This window comes from Entamoeba histolytica, genomic scaffold (assembly GCF_000208925.1).
Source record: "Entamoeba histolytica HM-1:IMSS scf_1104750516891 genomic scaffold, whole genome shotgun sequence".
Taxonomy (NCBI): Eukaryota; Evosea; order Mastigamoebida; family Endamoebidae; genus Entamoeba; species Entamoeba histolytica.
Window position 1 is genome coordinate 2,685 of NW_001914939.1, and position 17,022 is coordinate 19,706.

Consider the following 17,022-nt stretch of genomic DNA (forward strand, 5'->3'; position numbering starts at 1 on the left):
TCTATGTATGTTTTATTTTCTAATTTAGATAATTTATCTTTCAGGAAGAGTAATTGTTGTGTTAAGTTATTCACTTCAAACATTTTTCTTTCAGATTCAGCATGGAATTCAAATATTTTTTTATCATACTTTGTTTGTGCTTATCTCATTCTCATTTTTCTTCTTTAATATCATATTCTTTTTGTTAATTTATGATTAGTCTACTCTTTCTATATTCTCTTCTTTCTCTATTTCTTTTATTCTTTTATTTGTATGTTCATCTTCATATCTCTTTCTCTTATTTATCTTCATTACTCATTTAGCATTGAATTATTTATATATTTTATTGTCATTAAATTTATTTGCATCATATTCTTTATCATCTCCTTCAATCCTTCATATTATTAATTTTTTCTTCTTTTCTATTTGTTTTTGTTGTTCTCATGCAAAAATACAATATTCTTATTATTGTTGATGGGGTATATTCTTTGATATTGCTTTTCTTTATTTCTTCTATTTCTTGTTTGTAAGAATTTTAGTTTCTTCTTCAAAGAATATTTTCCTTCATTCTTGATTTTTTCTTTCTTTGATTTCTGTTTTGATTTCTACCTTGATATTGTTTGTCTCTTCTTTGTGTTTTATTGGGATATTATTTCTAGTGTGTTAATACTATTGTTTCTATTGAAAATATGGATAAAGTAATTATGGTGATGAATATGAATGAAGTGATGAGTGAAATAAATATATCATTATTATTGTGATTGTTATGATAATAATTATTGTAATTGTTAGTATGATGATTGATGTATCATTGAAAATACAAATAATACACTTTCACTCATTCTTCTATCATGTGTACTTCTTGTTTGATATGAATTTCTTCTTTTGTTATTTGCATTTTTATATTTTTGTTGTGTTTCTTGTAATACTTCTCAGTTGATGAAGAGGAAAAATAAACTAACTATGAGAGCACGTAAAAAGAATAAACAATGGATATCCCTCTAATTTTGTTATTTTCATCATGAGAAATAATTGGTTCAGTTGGTTCATGAGTTGTATGACAAAAGGAGAGTGAGTTTTGGAAAGAAAAAACAGACATTCATAAAAAGAAAAGAAGGTAAAAGAAAAGAAAGATATATAATTTAATCAAAACCAAATAAAGTAATACTTGAATCAGTAGAAGAAACAGCCATATTGAATCCAAATTGAGTGATAGCCATATTAACTACTGGATTAATTCTATGACCAAAGAAACCATCATAATATTTAATTTCTTGAATCATTTTACCTGATTCACTATTATATGACCTAATAAATTGTTCAGCACTTCCACAAACAAAATATGTAGCAGTGGGATGTGTTACTAATGTAGTAAGTTTTGGGACATAAAGTTTTCTTATTTGACTAGCACGAATGTCAATTAACCCAGCTAATGATGGTTCATTAAGTCTAGCAACAGCTCCTGCAATAATTGTATTTCCTGAACTTGGTCTTGATGTAGTAATAATTGGTGAATGTGAAATTTTCCATGTTTTTACTTCTCTTTCTTGTGGAGATAATCTCATATCATATAATGTCACTTTTCCATTAACATTTCCTACAAGAAACATATGATCACTAAATTCATTATATTCATTAACACATGTAATTGATGTTTTCATTCTAATGTTTGCTTCTAATTCTTCTTTTTCTAAATCCCATATTCTTATCATAGAATTTCCTGCAGTTAATAATCGACTCTCACCTAATCCAACTACTTTTGCTCCAATATCTGGTAAACATTCTTCCATAACACCTTTAAAACTACTTACAAGTACATTACTTCCACTATCTTCCCAATTTCTCCAGATTCTTATTGCTCCATCATTAGTTGATGTAACTAACATTGGAATATCTGTTTTATTTATCCATGTCATTCCACTTACACTTTTATTTCCTGAATTTAAATTATTCCATGCATTGACAACACTTTCGCTGTTAGTATCAAATACTCTTATTGTTGACCCTTTATTACTTCCTACAACTAATAATGGTAATGTTGGATGAAATAACATATTCCCCGGATTAAATTCATGTCCTTCTTCTCCAATAAACCTCCCTATTTGTTTTAATTTATGATTTTCAAAGTCACTTCCTATAAGTGTAAATTGTGTTCGACTTTCAACATACTTTTCTTTAAACCATTTTCTTTGTGGTGTAATTTCTTTTCTCTTTTTTAATAATGGCTGTGATAATTCATATACTCTTGATTCATATAACTTATTTACAATCGTATTTAATGCACTAATTCTTCTTTGTGGGGTTATTGTTCTTCCTTCTTCTTTATTTGTATATATTTCTAGTATTTCATTTAAGATTTCCGCTGCTCCATTGACATCCGTATCAGGATCTTCCTTTCCAATTTCAACCGTTTGTTCAAATATCTTAGACTCTTTAACTGTCCCAACTAACACTTTTGCTAATCTTTGGTATAAAACAATTAAATGTTCTCTTACTTTAGGACATGCATCATGAACTAAAACTGCTGTTTTTAATGCAATCTCATTACATGCTTCTCCAATGTCAGCATATGGCTCTCCAATTAATGTAGTTAAGCAATTTAATAATGCCACTCTTACTCTTGGATTTGGGTCTTGTAAAAGTAACATTAATGAATTAATAATTCCTTTCTTTTGTGCCCTTATTTTAATTTCAACACTTCCTTCCCATAATTTACTTAAACATAATAATGCCCATGATCTTACTTCAATATTTTCACTTTTAAAATAAAAATGAATAACTTCTATAATATTTGCTTGAACTAATGTTGCTTTAACTTGTGTATTGTCTTCTAATAATGTAGTTAAAATAAATAATGCATATGCATTTGTTCCTGTATTTAAATTTTTTGTATTATTTTTTAACACATTTAAAAAGTAGATTTGATGATTTTCTCTAATAAGGTTTTGATGGAATGTTTTCTTTTTATCAACAACAAGTATTTTCATCCAACAAAACACTAAATATTCATAAAAATCTACACTTGTTGTGGAACTTAATAATTTTAATATATATGGAAAGATTCCTACTGCTAATGCTTGGTCACATGCCCATGGTCCTAAATCTAAAAATCGACATAATAACTTTAATGCTCTTTCTCTTAATGTTTGTGATAATAATACTTGTAACAAAATTGGAAGTTGTGCTGCAATACAATTAGCAATATTATCTGATTCTAACCATACTTCAAATGCAACTAATTGTTCATCAAAAAATGATGATGTACTTTCATTAAAACTATTACAATGATTATTAATTTGTAATAAACATAATTCAAGTGCTCTATCCCAAACTACCCATAAATAATGATTCGATGCATCTGGTAAAATTGGATATGATATAGGTTTACACTTGAGTGATTGCATTACTCTTTGTGCTAAGAAGAAATTTCTATATAATGATGCTATTAATAAATCTTGTCGAAATAATTTATAAAATAATGGTCGTGGTAATACATTCCATGCTATGGAGTCTGTTATTGCTGTGAATATCCAATTTAATTCTCCTAGTGGTGTTCTTCTATTATTTAATACCCCTGGAATTCTATCTATTATTGTTGCATCCCATTTCATTAATAACGAATTTTGAATATAATATAATACTGCAACTCTTAATGGGGTTGTTAAACATGATGTAAATAAATCAGCTGGATAAAATGGATTTGTTGGTAACATTTCATCATCTTGACATGACCCAAGAAACATATAATTTTCCCCATTTTTGTTTTTATTTTTCTTTTGCTTACTTTGTGCATATTTTTTACACCACGTAATAATTCTTCCTGCACAACTACAATCAAATATGTATATACTTGGTGTTCCTATCGTTTGTAATAATTCATAGATTTGAAGTGGAATATATTGTGTAAATTCTTTATCAAAAAACCATATCTCCCCATTTAATGTTGGTAATGGTACTCCATGTCCATTATAATGAAATAAAATTCTATCCGTATCTGCCATTCGTCTAAATGTTAAACATAATCTTCTGACATCTTCATATGTTGGATCACAACATGGTTCAATTTTACTTCCATTTTGCCATGACCGATATTGATCTGTAAGATTCGCTGCTATATCATACACTAATTTTCGGTTTGTTTTCCCTGCTGTATCTATCCAACACTCTTTTGATGCTGAATCTTTTTGTTTAATTTGGTCAGGTGAATCAGTCCCTATATTTAAACATAACGTAAGTATTAAATGAATCGTCTTTATTCGTTTGGTGTTTATTCCTATACTCTCATCATAAAAAAATGATCTTGTTGGAAGTGGTGTACTATAACATATCCCTTCATACACAGTTTTACTTTCTTCATCTTTCGTCATTCTTTTTTTTAACTTTTAACTTTTAAGTTCTTTTTTCTTTTTTTCTTTTTTTCTTTCTTCTTTATTACTATTTCTTTCATCGACTCTTCTTTATTTTCCTCCTACTCTTCCTTTTCTTCTCCTTTGTTTGTCTTCTTGTTTAAACTCTTTCTCTTATCTTTTCTTTTTATTTCTTTTTTGTTTTAATGTTTGTGGGTGTTTGCTTGTTTTTGACAGAAGTATTATTGCATGTACATGTCTCTTTCTCTTTTGATTTTCATCTCCACTTCCCTTCGTTTCATTACCATTATCTTCTTGTCTCTTTTTCTTTTATTCTCTATATATTTCTACATCACATTCTATTTCCTTGTTTATCATTTATTCTTTAAACACATTATTATGCTTGGTTAATACGAATTTATCATTTCTATTTCTTCTCTTAATTAAAACTCACTTCTTTCTCTGTTTTTATTTATTATGAGAAATGTATTGTATCTTAGTTTTATCTTTTTTTCTGCTTTTTCTCATATCCTCTTTTCCTTTATTCTTGTTCATATTGACTATGTTTTCACTTGTTTATGTTTTATCTTTTCGTGTTATGCTTTCTTTACTCTCACTCTTTCATTTGCCTTATTTCCCTTTTGGTGTCATAGTCTAATCCTATTATTTGTTTCTACTTCATATTCCTTCTTCTTGAATCCTTTCTATGCTAATTATAACTACTTCTTGAAAGAATCATCCTTGGAATAAATACTTTTTCCAATCTTATAGTCTTTCAACTACTTGGGATTAATTGAAATATAACTTCTTTATTAACTATTCTGTTTTGAATATTCCTTTTTTGAAAATCATACCTATCTGACTTTCTTCATTACAACAAATAACACATTTGTTGTAAATAATGAATGAAGAGGGATTACTTGTTTTGTTTCTTCTTCAAAATAGATGATTAATTACTTAATGGTTGAACTTGTTCTTCATTTATTCCTTTTCTTATTTCTTGATGTTATGAATGTTTTCTTTGTTTATTCTTCATGCAATTTCATTTATACTTTGTTTGTTCATTTCATTTCTTGTTTGAGAAGATTCACACTAGATTGAACATGCTAAAGAGAAGGTATTTCATAGTTATATGTCGAAGTAGAAAGAAGAGAAATACTCAAATATGAAGAATCTTATCATGACATTAAAAAGAATATGTTTCTGTTAATTTGATTTGGTAATTAAAGCATTAGAATATTTTAACTATGAGTGTGTCATCCTTGACATTATTGAAAGTATGATGACTAGATTGAAGATATTCATCGGTTATAAATTTAATGAATAATTATGTTGTATTAAATTAAATAGAGGAATTTTACAAATGATTCATTATCAAATCTACTCTTCATCATTCAGATGAACGTAATTTCTCAAATCATCGAAGAGAATTTCACAAATACAAATCACACTTTATATATTGTTGATTTGAGAATAATGACAGAAAGTAATGAAGAAATTTGAATAATCCACAATGAAAATAAAGAAATAATAAGTTGCATATTGAAATGAATGAGAAAAAGTCAGGAATGGTATTAAAAACAATAATGAAATATCAAATTGAATGAAAAACATCCTTGTAATTGAATGTGAGGAGTTGTATAAATATTTAGGAGTATGGAAGTCAGAAGAAATTGATAATACTTCAATTGTAAAATCATCAAAGAAAAAAAAAATGATGAAGAAAAAGGAAATAAAGAATGAATGGATTGAAGAGAAAAAGAAGTAGTAGTAAAATTAAAGATTAATGATGGGTATTCATTCAATAAATGGTTTATTTAAATAAAAACATCATGTCATTTTCATTCTATATTCTTTGTTTATCCTATTCTTCATTCTGTTTAGTATTTTTATTTCATTGTGAGATGTTCATCATATCTGATTTCTATGAGGCAATTTAATTGCTGATTATATTGTTAAAGTTCATGAAGAATGTTGAGTTTTAATGATTATAATATCAAATATGAATGACTCTATGTTATTAAAATGAAATTATAGAATTATATTCAAAATATTCAAGAAAAATGAATGTTAATATATTCAAATGTCGGGTTTTGAATTAAAAAGTAAATGAAATATTTAAAAATTATTTAAATGTCTTTAATTATGTCGTGATTTTCTATTTCTTTCATTATATTTTATTTTCATGTATTTGTTCATTTTTTATTCATTTATCTATATTCTTTCTGTAGTCTTTCATGTTTTTATATCTTTTATTATTATTTCTTTATTTCTTTTCTTTTATCATCATTCATCTATGTTATATTCTTTATCTTTTATATATTTCTTTGTTTCTTTTCTTTATTTTCTCTATACCTCATTATTCATCTTTCTTTATATTACATTTTTCTTCTTTTCTCATTTTTTGTGTTTCTTGTTTCTCTGTATTGTCTTTTTGTATAATTTATTGATGTATCGGATTTCATTCATATCTAATTATTTCTCTTTCTATTTTATTTCTCTTTTCTTCTTGTCATCATTTCATCTTTCACTCTTCTTGTATTTCATTTATTATTTCGGCTTTCTTCTCATATTTGAAGTTCTTCATTCTTTTCTACTTTTATTTATTCACTTCTTTCATTTCTTCTTTCATATCACTCCTTGTTGTTTATTCTTCCCTTCATATAAACTTCATCATTTATTCTTTTCTCTCTTTTGTTTCTTCATTTCTTCTTTCTTATATCTTCTTCAACTTTGTTGTCTTTATTCTTTACTTCCTCTTTTCTTTTATACTTTATTTCTTGCTTCATCACATCTTCCTTTGTAACTTCCTTCGTATCATTCTTATTTCTTTTTCATCAATTCACTTTTGAATTCAATTTCATCATTTTCATACAACTATCTTTCCTTACTTTGTTTCTTTTCTTATGATTGCTTTCTCTCTTGATTTTCTTGATTATTTCTCATTTTGATATGGTTGTTGTGTTTTTTAAGAACATGTCTAAAATGTTATTTAATAGTATACACTTTTGATTTTAGACTCTTTAACATGTGCTATTTCAGTGTTTGAAATATCCTCGATTTCTATCATATTATGGTTTTCAATTCTACCTGATTTCTTTACTTTATCATTTTGCTTTATTGTCTCTTTTGTTTGTATAATTCTTTCTATATTTCATGTTTTTGATATGAGCCATTCTTATTATCGTATGTATCTTGTAGTTCTAATATTGTATTCTTTCTTATTCTTTCATTGGTTGTATTTTATATCGTTGGATTAGATATTTCATCACTTATTATTCTCTTCTTTCTTTACATTTATTCAATATGTTTCTATCTCTTTATTTGATTATTTCTATCATCAGGAGTGAAATTTGCTATGGTTCATCATCTTTTCGGTTATATTATTGACAAAAGTGGATTTGTCATTCATTTAAAATTGACGATTATCAGCATGAAAGAATGATAGTCATCTTTTATCAATCAAATATTGTGTTATGAATATAAGTGTTTGAAATGTGTGTTAATGTTGTGTTTAAGAAAAGAAGTAGAATGATAATTGAATATTAACAAGAAGAATGATAGTGTATTTGAAAATATCAAAAGAACAATTTATTCAATTATGAAAGAAGAATATTACTCGGAAATGAAGAAAGAATCAAAATGTTGAAATAGAAGAAAAGATAGTTTTGATAATGTTAAATTGAATAAAAAGAAACAAAATATGAAAGTAAAATACAAAATAGAAATATTGAAGAATGAAATAACAGATAATAAGAATATCATCAAAAATGGATAAATGGAATTAAAATTACAATAAGAAAAGAATTAAAAGACTGTAATTTTCTATTCATATTTATATCATTGAAATATTCTTTGATTTTAATAACAAAATAACACACTTTGAAGAGATTGAGATGATAGAAAATAAATAATTAAATCAAATGGAATATATAAATGTTTCACATTGATTCAAATTATTTATTTTCTTCATTTTATTGTTATATTCATTTACTTCATGTTTGAAATAATTAAATCTTTGTTTAATCAAGTTTTGAACGAGTTGTATAAACAAAAATAAATACATTTGAATTATTTAAACATGAAGAAAAACAATACATTCATTATGTGTCAACAAATTATGTATCAGATTCATTGAAACATAAATACAATTAATATATTGAACAGATGAAACATTAACAAAATATATGTGAGATAAGTATTTTTTTTTGAGTATGAATCAACAGGTGCAGAGTATATTCTTTATTCAATTGACAAATGAAATGAAACAATTTGTGAATCATTCAACATTGTCACACTTTTGGAATGAAACATTAAAATCTATTTAACTTCATAAATAACTATTAAATTGTAAAAATAAACATATGAAATGTATTGTTTATATACGTATTTGTAGAAACAATCTATTAAAATATAATTGAAGTTGTGTTGATTTTATTTTATTTTATTGTTGTGTGTCTTTGATTATAATTATACATGTCATTGAAATTATTCATTTGAATCTAATGAACATTAAAATTATCAATGAAATGAAAAGACATATCTGTATTGTAGCTGAAAATGAAATAAAGAGTATAAAAATGAAATAAAAATGAATAAGAAATAAAACAAAAATTGAATAATAAAAGAAAGAAGAAAGACAAAGAAATAGAAGAGAAGAGAGAAAATATATAAAATATCATTATCATTATCATTGAATGTTAAATGATGAAAATAAATATTGATTATATTGTTATTATCATTAAATTATTAAATTCATAGTTATATTTATTCTATCATCATTCATTTAACTATGAAAATATTATGAAATGTCAAAAATGTTTGTTCATGTTATTTTACATTCTAAATTAGATATTATGATTTAAGAATGAAACAAATATCACTGGTAAAACAATTAAAATAATATAAATAATTGAAACACATGAAATATTCATTTTTCACAAATATTCATTTATTACTCAAACACAAAATAGAAGTAATAAAGAAAATGAGAAAAGAGTCGAATTAGATATTATTGTTGTTGAGATGTGTAAATTAATTATTAACATTGATGTAAGAGAAAATACAACACAGAAAATAAATGATTATTCTGAATGAAAATTGTGAAAGAAGAAATAAATAATATAAATGATTAATACAAGAAATAACATTAATTATGAATAGAAATGATGAAATATGTTATAAAAACAATTAAACAAAAGTTGAAATTGAATGAATAAATGTAATTCTGTGATTTGGATAAAATACATCATAATCATAAAAGAATAAATGAAATATTGTTTAATGATTAAACAAAAATAAATGAAATATTAATATAAAGAAGAATATGATGAAATAATTCATAAAATGTTTGAATATTAAATGGATAATTTGTTTATTAAAACTTATTTATTGTTTTTATTTCATTTCTTAAACATACATTTAAAGAAATTTATTGAAAACATTATTCAAAATAAAAGAGTATTTTGTTATATATGAATTTCTTGTATTTCTATTCATCATTTCATTGAAAACAATTTGTTACATTTATACATATTAAAAGAAATGAAAAATAATTGAAATGTAGAATGTTGTTATGAAAGAATATCATATTATAAAACATTATTTCTCATTAGTTTGAACTATTGTAATGTCAAACACATTATAAATGAGTTATGTTTATATAATGATTGAAAATATTCCATAATTCTAATATCATGATTGTTGTTATCAAATTGACAAGTGACTAATTCAATATCTTCATTTCTCATATTCATATTATCCGTTGTTTGTTTTTAATACATTCATTTGAATATTCAAAAGTAATTATTATATTGCTTTTGAGTTTATGAAGATACAAATAAATCATTTATCTTGTATTGTTGAAATGAATTTGCATAGAAAATAATTGAAGTTATGAAATACAAACAACATAACATGAAGCATATTAAAACATTGATTATGAAATAATTGTTGAATATGTTGAATATGTTGAATGAGAATATAACAGAAGAAACAACAACTAACACACAATCATATATTAATAAAAATAGAATTAATGATGAATAGAAATATGAAATAAAGTAAGAAAAATAAAGAAATGAAATAAAGAAATAATAATATAACAAGAAGAAAAACATGTGTAATAATATGAGAGTGTTGATGAACATTGATTCGATAGAATGATTTTGAAATTATATGAAATAGAACAAAATAAATAAGAATAAGAAAAGTATTTTAATTGAAATTTGTTTATTCTAAAATATTCATAAGACTGGATTCTATTCAATAAGAAAATTTGAATAAATGAAATGAATGAATAAATGAAAGTTGAAAAGATTGGATAGAATGTATTTGAAAATGAAAACATTGAAAATAGATTAAAATAATAGAAATACAAAATGAATATTATGAATATGTTATAAATGATAAAAATAATAACTTATGAAATGAATAAAAATTAACAATGTTTTTAAACATATAAAAAGAATGATATAATGTTAATAATGACAATTTCAATTCCTTTGATAAATATACATTAAATATATAATAAATGAAATATAAATAATACATTAACTCTATCATATATTTAATAAAAGTAAAAGATGAAAAAATATACAAAGAAATAATAAATAAAAGTAAATAATAAGAAATGATGAATAAAATATAAAAATACACATTACAAACTCATTCTATAACATTATCAATTTGTTTATTCATTTTCTTCATAAAATCATTTAGTGTCATTTTCTTATTATTTCTATACTACTAAATATCATCTATTGTGTGTGATAATCATCAAATATTCTGTTGTAATTATATACAAAATGAAATTATAACAAACAAACTATTTGAAGAATTTAAACAATTACTTTATATTGAAAAAATAAGAAACAGATTGTTGTGAAATTAATCCATTGTTGATACTTGTTGTTTGCTTATTCATATATTGTCATATGAACAAAAGAATATGTAATAATAACATGTTTATGTTTATTATAGATATAGTATGAAAGCATGATATCCAACTTGTATATTGATGATGGGATGTTGTCTAATCAAATAACTACACATATTACGTCTTTGAAATATATGTGTAATACATTGATTGTTGATTAAACTACTTTAAGTACATTAGAATATTATCTCAATAGATTGTGGCATGATTGTGCAAATACAATGAATTAATGTCTCTTTCATCAACATCACACTTCACACTTTACATCACATCACTCATTTATATCAACACACTCACACGATATTCATGCTAAATAATTTCTCCACACGTTATTTCTCATTATGACTTATCATTTCTCCATTTCTTGAATTTAGACACAACAGTTTCAATGAAAATGAAAGAATAAGAAAGAGATGAAAGAATAAGAATAAGAAAGAGGTGAAAGAAAATGAAAGAATAAGAATAAAAAAGAAAAAAGAGGAACTAAAAAAAAAGAAAGAAGGAGAGAATGAGCAAAGAAGTGTATGAGTATTATTGTATCATAGAAGAGCCTGTTGTAGACATCGAAGCGTTACGAGTCAAAGTGATGAAAAATGGAATACCAAACAACAACAAACTTCGAGCGAAAATATGGAAATTACTACTAAGATATTATAGAGCAGAACAAAAGACATGGGTCAGTAGTGAAGAAACATATTTAATGATATATAGAAAACAAAAGGAAATGTATTATGAAGAAAAGAAAAAAGAAGGAGAAGAAAAGCAAGATGAGAAAGAAATGAAAAATAAAAAATTAGCAAGAATAATTGACAAAGATCTTGCAAGAACAAATGATGGAGAAAATAAAGAAGAATATAATAATGCATTAAGAAGAGTATTAAATATTTTAAGTAATATGCAAGGAGGAATTCCATATGTTCAAGGATTAAATATAATTGCAAATGTATTTTATCATGTATTTCTTGATGCATCAGATGCAGCAACAAAAGAATTTGCAGAAGTATCAACACTATTTTGTATGTATAATTTATTAACTAACATTCGAGATTGGTTTGATAGTACAAAAGATATGACAAACACAGGAATCCGTGCAGCAATGGGAAGAGTTATGTATTGTGTTAAACAAAAAAATCAAAGACTTGCAAATACAATTAATACATTAATAGATCCTTCTTATTATTTATTTAGATGGTTAACATTACTTGGTGCTTCTGAATTACCTATGGATGTAACAATTAAAATGTGGGACAAAATGTTTTGTGAAATTAGAGGAATGAGATATTTATTTGCTTTTTTAGCTTCTATGATTTTAGAAATTGAATGTTTAATTGGTAATTTTGAACTGACTTTAAATTTACTTCAACATTATCCTATTAAAGATTTCGATCGTATTGATTTAACCGCTCGTGTTATTCTTCGTGATGTTATGCGTGTTAATCCAGCTAGAATCGATTTAAATGAAAAACCTGTTGGGTCTATTCACCCTCTTCCTTCTTCAATTTCCTCTCTTCATGATTCTCCTTAAATCTTTTACAACTTCTTATTTGAATTAATCATTTCGTCTATTTATTTCCCTATTATTTCTTTTTTTTCTTCTTATTATTTATTTCACTAAATTCTCCTTTTCTTTCCTTTTTTCTTATATTTTCTTGTTTTATCTTGTCTTTTTATTCCTTTTTTTATGTTATTAATTCTTTGTTTCTTCTTCTTTTATTATGTCTTCTTGTTTTTCTTTCTTCTTCTCTTTTTATATTTCTCACCCCTTTTATTCTTCTTGTGTTTCTTAGCCTTCTTCTTTTGATTCTATTATGTCTCTATTTTATTCTCCCTTGTATTAAATAAACTTACACTTAAATTATTTTGTTCATTTATGCCTTTGTATTTCCTTTCTCTTCTTCCTTTGCTTTAAATCTCACACATCTCCATCTCTTCCCCTCGTCTTTCTTCTTCTATCATCCCTTTAATCTTTTCAACTATCTCTTTCGTCTTTTGACTCTTACCATCAACCATTCCTATGTTCATCCATCCATTTCGATTTTCAATCCCCTCACTTATCCCTTTATGTCTCTCTAAACTACACTACTTCGTTAATCTTCTTTCTCTTCCTTCTTTTCAACTATCTCAAACCTTGAAACTATTCAAAACACTTTCTAATACTATACTTACCATTCTTCCATCATTCTTAATCCATTCATTTGTTAAACTGTCAACTACATACTCCCACTCTACAATAAAAATTTAATTTTAATTGTCATTTTATCTATTATGAATTATTCATCCCTCTAAAAGCAATTAAATTTGTGTTATTTGGTAGTTTGTTTGGTGAGTCTTTCACCGTCTAGTCATTATAGAATGGATAGTAGAGATCCAAAAACAATATCAGTTATATTTAACAATAGTATTATTTAGTATCTTTAATAGCTATCTTAATTCCACTGAAAGTAATGTTTAATATTGTTTTGTAATAAATAGATAAGAGAAAGCTAGAAAAAAAAGGGTGAAAAGTTCTATCTTCGTTTAAGAGAAAATAAAGATTTATTTTCAAGACAATAGACAGAGACTACACGCGATACGTGTATGTTTCATTCAACACATTATACTTAGAATGTTCCGAGCATAACTTGAATTACAAAGACATTCATTAAACACGGATTAACAGATAGTAAGAATCTTATGTTAGTTGATTGAAAAAAATGGGGATATTTTGAATTGAGTAAAAATTTGAATAGTTTTTGTTATTAAAAAACAATAAAACTAAAAAATTTTATAAAAAAGAAGAACTAAACTAATTAATTATTTTGTTATTTTCATAAATTAAAATGACTACAACAAAAGAAATTGTTCCAGTTCATTTTTTGACAACTGGTTGGACATATTGGTTTGACTTAGGGATAAACCAAGTTTTTTCCACTTCTGGAGTTACTGCAACACCTATTTATACTACTCATTCAGTAGAAGAATTTTGGGGATTATATGATAGTATTGAAAAACAAACAACACTACCAAAAGGAATTGATTCATTTTTCTTTAGAAGTGGTATTGAACCAAAAACAACAGAAAACGGTGGAAAATTACAATTTAATTTACAAATTAATACTTCAAGTAAAGCAGAATTTGCTGAAGATGTATGGTTAAAACTTGTTTGTTTTCTCAGTTTAATTATTTACTCAAAAGATAGCCAACATAAAGCAAGAAAAATTAAATGGTAGATGTTGTCTTGTATTGGAGAAACAATTCCACTAAGGGATAAAGTAAATGGAGTTTCATTTTCATTAAGAAGTTTTGCCAAATTAACTGTTTGGTTGAAGACAGATAAAGAAGATGATTTAAGAAAAGTTATATCATTTATGAGAACAACATTAAACATACCAACATCCATTGACTTCCATTTCTTTTCTCATAGAGGAAAAAATACTACTATTAAAGAATTAAATTGAGCAATATTATCTTAATTCTTTCTTTTTTGTTTGAAGTTTTTGAACTTAAAAATATCAGATAATGAAAACTAATTCACCATTCAATAACTTCAATAAAATACTCTTTATTGTTTGTTTGTGGTATTATATGAATTAAAAACCTTATTGAATTAATTTAATAGCCTTGTTGGTCAGTAGGAAATGTAGGACAGTTATGTGCTGACTTGATTATTAATTCATTAGAACTTAAACAACAAGTCATTCTTCAACATGAATTTCTCATTCCATATGTTGCACCACCCATTTATGACCACATTAAATCACCAACATTTGCTGCTACAATTTATGGGAATGAAGAAATGAATGTTATTCAATTACGATCAACGTTTATTGCATCTAGATACCTTGAATTTTGTAGAGACTTTGCTGAATGTATTAAATCATTACAACCATCTGAAGTTATATTTTTATATTCTTCTTCAAAAGGAGAGTTAGGGGATCTTTTATTTAGTAGTGATAAAGTTATTGAAAAATCACCAATAACGAAAGAATTATATTCAACTCTATCAAAAAGTAATCTTAAATGTAAGATTGTTCATTGTACTTGTTATGAAGGTGATAATAGACCAGATGCTATTCAAATGTATTCTTTATTAAAGAAGGAATATCAATGGAATAAAGAAATTAAACAAGTTCAGTCATGGAATAATTCTACATTATGGGGTGAATTAGATGAAGATGTTCGAGCTGTTATGTTTTAATTGAAGAATTTAAAAATAATATTTTAATAATAAATAAGTTATATATTATTATATTAACATTTTGTGTCTTATCAAAAAAGACTAAAAAAGTATAATATATGAAAAACATTCCTACTACTCAACAACATGCAGAAAATATTATGAAATTAGAAGAAAAATGGAAATATAGAAAAATCCCACTTCCTACAGAAGATAAAATGGTTATGTTAAGATTGAGAGAATTAGGAGAACCAATTATGTTATTTGGAGAAGAATTTGAGAGTAGAAGAGAGAGACTGAGAGATGCATTAGCTAAAGTTGGTTCTGACCAAGGATTTCCACAATGTGCACTTACAGAAGAAAAAACCGACCAACTAATAACTAAATTACATTATACTGATGGTGGAGAAGAATTAATTGGAATAAGAAGATGGTTGTTAGTTGATAGTTTACTTAGAGCTAAGTCAAGAACGAAAGAAGAAATTCATTATGTTCAACACAAATATGAGTCAATACATAATGTTGGTTCAATGATTGGAGATGAATATAGAGTTTTACGATGTAAAGTAGGAAGAAAAAGTGTTATCACAGGGGGTGCAGATGGGAAAGTCAGAGTATGGGATTTAAGTGATTGTTCAAAAATAAGAGAAACGAGTGTTGAAGGACAAATTTATTCATTAAATTTTTCACCTATTGAAGAAGCACCAATTGATTTTGTTGTAGGAACATCACAAGGGTATGTCAAATTATTTGCAAAAAATGAAGAACAACCACTTGGTATTCAAAGTCATACTGATAGAGTGAATGCGGTAGAATTTCATCAATCAGGAAGATTTTTACTAACAGGGTCTCATGATTCAATGATAAAATTATGGGATTTAGAGAATGGAGGATGTGTATTAAAACAAACTGGACATAGTGGTTCTGTAAGATGTATTGGATGGCAACGAGATGGTGGGATATTTGCATCAGGAGGAAATGATCGTATTGTTCATTTATTTGATGTTCGAAATGGTAAACAAATAGGAAAGTATGAAGGACATGCATCTACAATAACTAGTCTAGACTGGCATTGTAATGGAGGAGTATTAGTCACAGCATCTGATGATAATACAGTAAAATTATGGGATATTCGAATGGAAAGATGTGGATATACTATTCCAGCACATAGTACTATTGTCACAGCCGTAAAATTAAGTCATCAAGGAGATTTATTACTAACAAGTAGTTTTGACCATTCCATTAAACTTTGGTCATTAAAAAATTGGAATTGGAAATTGGTATGTAAATATGAAGAACATTCAAAGCCAGTTGTAGATGTAGATTGGTTAGAGGATGATGAAGGATTTATTTCGTGTGGTTTTGATAAAACATGGAAAATATATAAGACTGAAGAATGAATGAGTTTTTTGTTGGTAAAACTTCAATTTGATTAAAAAAAAAGAAATTAAAAATCAAAAGAATAAAGTTTTTTATTGATTGGTATATGAGCAAATTGACTTTATAAAAATCATTTGATTTTCCCGATTATTTACTCCAATACAAATAATTAGAATCTGTCTTTACAACTTTTTTATGTTTCTAAAACTATAAAAATTGAACTA

General features: G+C 25.5%; 5 protein-coding genes across 5 annotated transcripts, besides 3 other annotated features; 4 read left to right on the forward strand and 1 right to left on the reverse strand.

Annotated features, from left to right (window-relative positions):
• Window positions 1–300: part of a repeat region that runs on past the window's edge.
• Window positions 204–912: a repeat region.
• A 209-nt stretch (window positions 913–1,121) lies between these two features.
• Window positions 1,122–4,346, reverse strand: EHI_040260 (HEAT repeat domain containing protein; the record flags this gene model as incomplete). Its single annotated transcript, XM_646749.1, has 1 exon — window positions 1,122–4,346. One exon carries the CDS (start codon window positions 4,344–4,346, stop codon window positions 1,122–1,124), a length of 3,225 nt encoding a protein of 1,074 aa, XP_651841.1.
• A 1,083-nt stretch (window positions 4,347–5,429) lies between these two features.
• Window positions 5,430–6,068: a repeat region.
• Window positions 6,069–11,770: 5,702 nt separating this feature from the next.
• EHI_040270 (TBC domain containing protein) lies at window positions 11,771–12,787 on the forward strand (the record flags this gene model as incomplete). The annotated part of the gene is made up of 1 exon (XM_646750.1): window positions 11,771–12,787. One exon carries the CDS (start codon window positions 11,771–11,773, stop codon window positions 12,785–12,787), a length of 1,017 nt encoding a protein of 338 aa, XP_651842.1.
• A 1,289-nt stretch (window positions 12,788–14,076) lies between these two features.
• On the forward strand, window positions 14,077–14,712 carry EHI_040280 (eukaryotic translation initiation factor 4E, putative). Its single transcript, XM_643808.2, has 2 exons — window positions 14,077–14,402; window positions 14,472–14,712. Exons 1-2 carry the CDS (start codon window positions 14,082–14,084, stop codon window positions 14,697–14,699), a joined length of 549 nt encoding a protein of 182 aa, XP_648900.2. The 5' UTR covers window positions 14,077–14,081; the 3' UTR covers window positions 14,700–14,712.
• A 48-nt stretch (window positions 14,713–14,760) lies between these two features.
• EHI_040290 (uncharacterized protein) lies at window positions 14,761–15,439 on the forward strand (the record flags this gene model as incomplete). Its single annotated transcript, XM_646752.2, has 2 exons — window positions 14,761–14,808; window positions 14,861–15,439. The coding sequence occupies 2 exons, from the start codon at window positions 14,761–14,763 to the stop codon at window positions 15,437–15,439; spliced, it is 627 nt and encodes a 208-aa protein (XP_651844.2).
• A 98-nt stretch (window positions 15,440–15,537) lies between these two features.
• Window positions 15,538–16,818, forward strand: EHI_040300 (WD domain containing protein; the record flags this gene model as incomplete). The annotated part of the gene is made up of 1 exon (XM_646753.1): window positions 15,538–16,818. One exon carries the CDS (start codon window positions 15,538–15,540, stop codon window positions 16,816–16,818), a length of 1,281 nt encoding a protein of 426 aa, XP_651845.1.
• Window positions 16,819–17,022: the final 204 nt, after the last annotated feature.

Bases quoted from the DNA above. Each gene is read 5' to 3' on its own strand.
- EHI_040280 (XM_643808.2), top strand. From the start codon at position 14,082: ATGACTACAACAAAAGAAATTGTTCCAGTTCATTTTTTGACAACTGGT. The intron at 14,403-14,471 runs GTTTGTTTTCTC...ATTAAATGGTAG, and splicing joins AAGATGTATGGTTAAAACTT to ATGTTGTCTTGTATTGGAGA.